The following is a 9,500-nucleotide window of genomic DNA, read 5'->3' on the forward strand; positions in this document are numbered from 1 at the left end:
GGTTGTTTGTAAGTCGGGCGTTCGTAAGCCGGGGACTACCTGTATAGTACTATTTAGCAAGGGCATGTTTAAGGGCCTGTTGACAGTCCCAGTGCTTGCTGTTTATTGTTCCCAATCCTATCAATTATAGTGAAGTGCTTGCTTTATAGCAGCCTCGCCAGATTCATAGTTCAGCGAAGTAATGACCTGCTGTAACAATTGGGGAATTATTTCCGTGCTCAGCACACAGGACGCGCGCTGACACTGCGGAAATCCTCCACAAGCGTGTAATTCGACAGAACCCAGCTATGGTGCTATGCACCTGTAGAGGGAAATTCCTACTGGCAGATGGAGCTGTGGAGTGCAGACGAACACAGCCTCTGCACTGCCACAGATGCCAGATGGGAATTGTACGAGTTGAAGCAATGCAGGGCAAGATAGCCCTTAAAGAGAGAGAGCACAGAGACAGAATGTATGTGTGTCCACCAATCTAGTCGCCACCCAGCGACGGTGAACACACAACAACGGAAATGAAGTGGGAACGCAATCGAAAGAGTAGCAATTGCCAATAGTGACACAAGACCGAACTAGTCAGAGCACAAGTGTAGCAAGAAAGACATAGCAAATAACAACGATCCGAACATCATTGAAAATAACAAACGCTAGCTAAACGCGAACACCGCACTCATTCGCAACAGCGAGCGCGTTAGGCGCCCAGTGATAAGCGTGCCACCCTAACTAACCAAAGTAACACAAACGCGAAATAGAGAACGCGAACGCTTGCTAAACGGTTACCTCACCGAGCCTACAGCTAGCGTTCGTACCAGACAAGACAGAGAGAAGGAGTTGCCAGCAGCAACCGCAGCTCTGGCCTACACTCCCAGACAGAGCACAGAAGGAACCACCGCTTCTACCGCTAGAGCGGATGCGATCCAGACAGACAAACAGATGGGGCTACCAGTAGCAACCGCTGCTCTGGCTTGCACCCCTAAGGCAGAATACAGAAGGAACCACCGCCGCTACCGCTAGGGTGAATGCGATCCAAACAGACAGAACGATTTCCTGTCGACCGCTGCTGGCGACAAGACAATCGCAACAGAAAGACAGTACAAGGCAATACAGATAATACAACCTGACTGCACTAGAAGGGATGCCTAGTGCAGTCCCAAGGAATTACTCTAAGATAATCTTTAGCAAAGAATAGCAAGGCTGACTCTCCAGGAGAGTTAGCAGGAACAAACCAACATGACCAGCAATGAATTCTGGGAAGAAATGGTTTTTATACTGCAAACCATCAGAGGAAGCAGATAAACAATTTGCATAACAAGTGGATGCAAATTCCTCCCCAGAAGAGCAACTCTGCAGCTTGCAGAGTGGAGACAGGTCCCTTTTCCAAGAACCTGCAGCACTTAGACTTACAAAATGGTCAAACAGCTGTCTGCCTGTGCAGACAGCAGAGCAGATCATTACACTTGCTTTTGAAACTGGAGAAAAGTTTTGCTGTTACCTGCTTTTTTGCAGATTATGTGTTCTTCATGTAGGGCCACCTGTAGAAGATAAAACACAACGTTTTTTTAGATCAGCCCTTCCTTTTTTGGTCACTTCTATAAGGCGCCAGCATCTGGTTGGCCAGGTCGACAGCCCCCATAAACTTATTATACTCCTTGATGGCCAAAGCAGGTTTCACCACTTCTTCTCTGCGAGGCCTCACAAATGTTGTAGCCTCCGAATGGATGGTGTTTAACATCAGAACATCATGTGTCGTTATACTTCAGAGAAAGGAGTTCATTGCTCAAATAACTACAGTATAAGACTTCCCCCTCTTTAGTCTTTTGTAGACAAGCTCTTGCGGCAAGCCTTTTCTGTGTGCTCACACAGCACCGCAGGCTGCAGTCTGAGCACTGTACAGAATCTTAAAAAGTGTGATGCTGGTGTAATAGCTATCCATGTATAAATGGTATCCCTGGTATAACAAAGGGTTGATGAGGTTGATGACAAAGCAGGGGTCTAGTCCTGGGAAAAGAAGTGAGTGGACTCACTTGGAGAACTCCTGCACGGCACGCCAAAAAATGGGTGTGGTCATGGGTGGGGCCAAATATACATGACCTTAGCAGTGATGTAAAAGGTCTGCTGAGGAAGTTTGAGCTCTGCCGTAGTGTATCCCCCAAAAATAGATGTAATCTGACAGCATTTCACCAAAAAGACACATAATCTGGTAGAAGTTCCTGCAAAATACAGATAATATGGAAGTGGTTCCCCCAAAATAGACAATGTGGCAGCAGCAGTTCCACCAACATACACATAATTTGGAAGCAGTTCCCCAAAATACGCGAACATTGGCAGTGGATCACCCAAAATACATGTAACACCCAAAGGACATATAATCTGGCAGTAGTGGTCCCCCAAACATACACAATCTGGCAGCAGTTCCCCAAAATACACGTAATCTGGCAGCAGCCGTTCCCCTAACATACACATAATCTGGCAGCTGTTCCCCAAAATACATACAGCGGTTCCACAAAAATGCAGATAATCTGACAGCAGTTCCCCCAAAAAGATACCCCCAGGTAGCCAGGTCTATAGGTGTCCCCAGTATAAGTAGCCATGAGTATAATAGTCCCCAGTATATGTAGCCAGAGGTATGGTTGCCTAGTATATGTAGCCAGGGGTATATGTGCCCAGTATATGTAGCCAGTGGGATATGTCCCCAGTATATGTAGCCAGGGGTATATGTGCCCAGTATATATAGCCAGGGGTATATGTGCCCAGTATATATAGGCAGGGGTATATGTGCCCAGTATATATAGCCAGTGGGATATGTGCCCAGTATATATAGCCAGTGGGATATGTGCCCAGTATATATAGGCAGAGGTATATGTGCCCAGTATATGTAGCCAGTGGGATATGTGCCCAGTATATGTAGGCAGGGGTATATGTGCCCAGTATATGTAGGCAGGGGTATATATGCCCAGTATATATAGCCAGGGGTATATATGCCCAGTATATGTAGCCAGGGGTATATATGCCCAGTATATGTAGCCAGGGGTATATATGCCCAGTATATGTAGCCAGGGGTATATGTGCCCAGTATATGTAGGCAGGGGTATATGTGCCCAGTATATGTCGCCAGGGGTATATATGCCCAGTATATGTAGCCAGGTGTATATATGCCCAGTATGTGTAGCCAGGGGTATATATGCCCAGTATATGTAGCCAGGGGTATATATGCCCAGTAAATGTAGGCAGGGGTATATGTGCCCAGTATATGTAGGCAGGGGTATATGTGCCCGGTATATGTAGGCAGGGGATTATGTGCCCAGGTAGCCAGGTGTGCCCCCAGCAGGAGGGGAGCAGCGCAGAGAAGGAGAGCTATGGGGACAGCGGGGATGGGCGGACATCTCCCCCCCCATCCCTCACTTTCGTGCTCCCCTTCCTGCCTCTCCCCTCCAGTGTTTTGAAGTGTCGGGCCCGGCGGCGAAAGTGGGCGGAGACTTACCGCGTTCCAGTCGCATGGGACGCTCCGCTTTGTGTGCGGCTAGTCTGGTATTCTAGCCGCACACAGAGCGGAGTGACCCATGCGACTGGAACGCGGAAAGTCTCCGCCCACTTTCGCCGCCGGGCCCGACACTTCAAAACACTGGAGGGGAGAGGCAGGAAGGGGAGCACGAAGGTGAGGGATGGGGGGGGAGATGTCCGCCAATCCCCACTGTCCCCATAGCTCTCCTTCTCTGTTCTGCTCCCCTCCACACAAGCCAGGGTGAACGGCGTCCACGCTGAAGAAAAAGTGGGTGGACGCCGTTCACCCGCGTCCACGCAGGACTCGACCCCTGTGACAAAGTGTTGTAACAAAGAGTTGAAGAGGTCGATGACAATCCTCTCGCTTGCACCCATGAAGGGTGGGCATCCGGCAGTTTGTAGCAGACTATCTTTTCCTTTATAGATCTTGAAGGAATGTGTGTACCCTATCCCACTTTCACACAATTTGTAAAGCTTTTCTCCGTATCTGGACTGTTTGCTGGGTATATAGTGCTTTATCCCAAGCCTGCCGTGGAATGGCAATAGCGACTCGATGGTGATCTGACGTTCTGGCATGTAAACCTTAGCAAACTTGAAATTGAGGTGGCTTAGCAGAGGCCGCAATTTAAAAAGCCAGTCATAGGCTTACTGCGCATGTGCAGGCGGGCGGGGTCAGCTATTGCGCGGCCACACTGGAGGAAGTAATGTTGCATGGCCCGATGGATTAGCAACAATGCATTGTCGCTAATCTTCTGGTGGGCTGAGCACAGTGACGGGGGACATCAGAGCAGGGAGGGAAGCCTCCATAGGATCCTGGGGCTTCCGTCTCTTTATGCAAGTATCTAATTTTGTGCAAAAAAGTGGGATCAGCGCATCACCAGGCCGTCTCTGAATGGCCTCTGCTCAGAGATGCGCTGAGCCCCCCCAGAAACTACAAACGCACCTTGAACCCAAACAGAGGCTCTGCATATACACCAAAGGCAAAACTGTTAAGTGGGAGCAGCTGACCAGAAATAAATTAAAACATAGCAAAGAAATGAACAGCGCTACTTAAAAACAGATGAGTGCTTACCTGCAAAAGAGTGCAAGCCCCACTTATGGGATAAAATACACACTGAGCATACACATGACCTGTCTACCACTTGGAGGATGTTAGTTTCCTATAACAGCTTGCATGCAACTTGTTAAGTACTTGTCCCTCCCACTGTCGAAGAAGTCTTTCCTCCATGGGAGGGGACCTAACACTAACTAAATCCTACCTATGCATATGCATAGCCTGGGCGCGCTACCAAGTGAAATTGAGGGAGGGAGGAAAACTTTTTTGCGCAATTTTCAATTTCACTTGGTAGCGCGCCCAGGCTATGCATATGCATAGGTAGGATTTAGTTAGTGTTAGGTCCCCTCCCATGGAGGAAAGACTTCTTCGACAGTGGGAGGGACAAGTACTTAACAAGTTGCATGCAAGCTGTTACAGGAAAACTAACATCCTCCAAGTGGTAGACAGGTCATGTGTATGCTCAGTGTGTATTTTATCCCATAAGTGGGGCTTGCACTCTTTTGCAGGTAAGCACTCATCTGTTTTAAGTAGCGCTGTTCATTTCTTTGCTATCCAGTTTTGTACCCAAGCATCGGCTCAGGGACTCTAACTCCCTCCTCACACATGTTCCTGACTGCTTGTCTATTATATACTCTTTCAGGACCCCCTCACTTCTTAAAAATGGACCACATGCTTTCAACACCCCCACCCCCCCCCCCCCCCCCCCCCGCCCCCCAGTGGCCAGGCAAATTAGGGCTCTGCAGCCTTACTGGCTTGCTGCAGAGCCACAGATCTGTGCACACAGATGAAATCCCCAACCCTCCCCCCCCCCCCCGCCCTCCTTTTTCTGCCCACCAACAGAACTTTCTGTTGATGATTATCTTTTTTTTTTTTCTTCTAAATAAAATGTACTTTTTTGGTTTATTTTCTTACTGAGCCCTCCCTCCCCCCGCCAGCCAATGACAGCGAATGGCTATCATAGGCATCAGCCTATCACTCCCTGAGCCTCCAGAGGGGACAGCCGAATGACACGGCTGTCCCCAGTACAGCACTGCCATAGATCACAGTGCTGTACAGCGTAAATAGGAGGTGGTTTTGCTGTTTAACAGTCTCCTAGCGGCGATCGCTGCTGGGAGACTGATTACGGAGTGGAGCGAATCAGCACGCGTGATCCCCAGCAACACACGCACCCAGGACTCTACGTGGTCCTGGGGAGCCGCCGCATTCACAACAATCGTCGTGAGGCAGTCGTAAAGGTATTAATATGACTGAAACAGAAATAATTATCTTTCTCCGTCTCGGCCTGACCTCCCTGCCTGATATAACAATGAAATGTTGATAACATCCCTATAACTTCAGTTCCCAAAGCACATTGCTTAGGGGTAATACTTGACTCCTTTCTCTCATTTATTCCTCACACTCACTCCCTAACCAGCTCCTGTCATCTCCAATTTAAAAACTCTCTAATTTATCTATTATTTATTTATAAAGCGCCAACATATTCTGTGGCGCTGTAAAAAGTAGGAAAACAAACAAGGGGCACATAATTATACAGACAATGATATGCATCAAATATGGACACTGGTACAAAATACCATTACAGATGTAACATGATGAATAAAATGTGCAAGCTATAAAATGAATTACAAATTCCAAGACACAAAATGGTGGGAGAGCCCTGCTCTTGCAAGCTTAAAATCTCACTAAGAACACAACTAAAATGTTAGCACATGCTCTTATAATATCTCGTATGGACTATTGTAACATACTGTATTTTTTCGGACTATAAGACGCTCCTGACCATAAGACGCAGCTAGATTTATAGGACAAAAGCCAGGGGGAAAATATATATATATACTAAACCTGGTGCATCCATGGTGAAGGGGCATCTTGTGGATTATGCCCCCTTTGTACCTTATGCCCCCGTGTACCTCATGTATCCCTGTGTCCTCCTCTGTCCCCCTTGTGTTCTCCTGTGTCCCCCATGTGTCTGCCTTTGTCCTCCTTTTGTTCTCCTCGATGCCCCTTTGTGTCCCCCTTGTCCTCCGTTTGTCCCCCTGTGTTCTCCTCTGCATGGGCACAGTACAGGGAGTCCCCAACATTGTGGCGTGTTGGAGATTTGTATTGGCAGGCGTTCACAAGTCAGGAAATCCCTGTATTTGGACTATAAGATGCAGTGACCCCCCCCCCCCCCCACACACACACACGCACGGACTTTTGGGGGAGAAAAAGTGAGTCTTATAGTCCAAAAAATACACTGCTTTGTGGACTACCAACTAACCGACTGGAACCACTCCGATCCGTGCTGAACTCTGCTGCTTGTCTCATTCACCTTTCTTCTCACTCTTCCTCTGCTGCACCTTTCTGTTAAGCTTTTCTTTGGCTGCCAATTAGCAAGAGGATCCAATTCAAACTTTTAACCCTAACCTACAAAGCTTTCCAAAATCTCCCCCCTATATATTTCCTCACTGTTTCCAGATACCAACCCAACTTCAATTTCAAATCTGCACACAACCTTTTGTCCTCCTCTAGAATTATCTCCTCGCAATCACGTATACAAGACTTCTCACGTGCTTCACTCCTCCTCTGGAATGCCCTTCCACAACACATCTGTCACTCACTAACCTTTGCAATCTTTTAAATGCTCCCTCAAAACTCACTTTTTTCTGACAAGCATATGATCTAACTAAGGCTGTTTCTCCTTCGACCTCTGATCAATTTGTACTCCTCACTAGATAACCTAAAAACACACTGCCTGTATGAATACTGTATATTACCCACCTCCTGTCCACCTCCCATTCCTTTAGATTATAAACTCACAAGGGCAGAGCTCTCTCACCCTTCTGTGTCTTGGAAATTGTTATTCATTTTATATTTGTATACATTTTATACATCATGTTACATTTGTCACTGTAATTACCAGTTCTGTATTTTGTATCAGTGTCCATATTTGGTTTTATACCATTGTCTGTATTATTATGTAGCACATGTTTGTTTTTCTTACTTTGCACAGCACCACGGAATGTGTTGGTGCTTTATAAATCAATAATAATAATCCCTAACTTAGTCATAGTTTATATATCCATACCATAATCTAAGACCGATTTTAGGAGACAATTAACCTACAAGAATGTTTTGGGATATAAGTGGAATCAAGAATACCTGCAAGAAACACAGGAGAACAATACAAACACCATGAAGATAGCTTTGAGCTTCATCTCTGACTAGATTTAATAATTTGTGCTCTCTTTTGTTGTAGATTCGGCCCGTCGAACAGTTCCTTATCTGGTCCTACATGCAGATGTCGGTAGCAGGCTCTCTTGTTGCGTTTCTCCCCAGCTTCCCTTGCTACGTATTCTTTAGACTTATCAGTGGGATGACTTTCTCCAGCGTTTTGCTCAACACATTATGTCTAAGTAAGTTACATTCTACGTGTTTTGTTACTGTTATCCCATGCTTCAGTGGCATGAACTCCCACCAGGGAATAAAACACCTTTCTACATTTTATGACCATACAAACAAAGCAGTTGTACAGCCACACAAGGGAAGATAATGTCCGAAAAGACATGGTGCCTTATAATCTATATTAAGCTCTTCCCCTCAGTGATGACACACCTTAAATTATGCCAACTTACATTGACAACCATAAAACTGATGCAATTAACAGCACAATACAAAAGGCACTATATATGAAGCCATTGTATGTGGCCAACATAAGAAGTGCTTCCAATTAGAGATGTCGCTAACCTCCGATTTTCGGTTCACGAACCCTGTTCGCGAACCTTCGCGGAAAGTTCGGTTCGCGAAAAAGTTCGCGAGCCGCAATTCACTTCAATGGGGAGGTGAACTTTAAAATTTAGAAAAAAATTTACTGGCTGAAATCTTGTTGGAAAGCATGTTTCCAGCAAGATTGTTTCAAACCCTCCTCCCTCCACCCTCCACCCCTCCACCTTCCTCCCTCCTCCCTCCTCCCTCCACCCTCCACCCTCCACCCTCCACCCTCCTCCCTCCACCCTCCACCCTCCTCCCTCCTCCCTCCACCCTCCTCCCTCCACCCTCCTCCCTCCACCCTCCACCCTCCTCCCTCTACCCTCCTCCCTCCACCCTCCTCCCTCTACCCTCCTCCCTCCACCCTCCTTCCTCCACCCTCCTCCCTCCACCCTCCTCCCTCCTCCCTCCACCCTCCTCCCTCTACCCTCCTCCCTCCACCCTCCTTCCTCCACCCTCCACCCTCCTCCCTCCACCCTCCTCCTCCTCCCTCCACCCTCCTCCCTCTACCCTCCTCCCTCCACCCTCCTTCCTCCACCCTCCACCCTACTCCCTCCACCCTCCTCCCTCCACCCACTCTCCTCCACCCTCCACCCTCCTCCACCCTCCTTTCTCCACCCTCCTCCCTCCACCCTCCTCCCTCCACCCTCCTCCCTCCTCCCTCCACCCTCTCCACCCTCCTCCCTCCAGGGAATAGGTAGAAGGGGAGGAGGGTGGAGGGAGGAGAAAATAGGTAGAAGGGTAGAAGGGGAGGAGGGTGGAGGGAGGAGGGAGGAGGGAAAAGGTAGAAGGGTAGAAGGGGTGGAGGGTGGAGGGAGGAGGGAATAGGTAGAAGGGGTGGAGGGAGGAGGGTGGAGGGAGGAGGGTGGAGGGAGGAGGGAATAGGTAGCAAGGGGAGGAGGGTGGAGGGAGGAGGGTGGAGGGAGGAGGGAGAATGGAATAGGTAGAAGGGGAGGAGGGTGGAGGGAGGAGGGCGGAGGGTGGAGGGAGGAGGGTGGAGGGAGGAGGGAGGAGGGAATAGGTAGAAGGGTAGAAGGGGAGGAGGGTGGAGGGGAGGATGGAGGAGGGAGGATGGAAAAGGGAGGACGGGAGGAGGGTGGAGGGAATAGGTAGAAGGGGAGGAGGGTGGAGGGTGGAGGAGGAGGGAGAAGGAGGAGGGAGGAGGATGGAGGGAGGAGGGTGGAGGGTGAAGGGAGGAGGG

The 9,500-nt window shown here is 48.6% G+C and overlaps 1 protein-coding gene across 1 annotated transcript in view; it reads left to right on the forward strand.

The window, feature by feature from the left end:
• LOC137537882 (solute carrier family 22 member 20-like) overlaps window positions 1-9,500 on the forward strand; it is a 390,369-nt gene that overhangs the window by 292,765 nt on the left and 88,104 nt on the right. The window contains exon 7 of the mRNA XM_068259827.1: window positions 7,791-7,947. Within this exon, the coding sequence (XP_068115928.1) occupies window positions 7,791-7,947 (157 nt within the window). The remainder of the gene's footprint in view (window positions 1-7,790; window positions 7,948-9,500) is intronic.

This window comes from Hyperolius riggenbachi, chromosome 11 (genome assembly GCF_040937935.1).
Source record: "Hyperolius riggenbachi isolate aHypRig1 chromosome 11, aHypRig1.pri, whole genome shotgun sequence".
Taxonomy (NCBI): Eukaryota; Metazoa; Chordata; class Amphibia; order Anura; family Hyperoliidae; genus Hyperolius; species Hyperolius riggenbachi.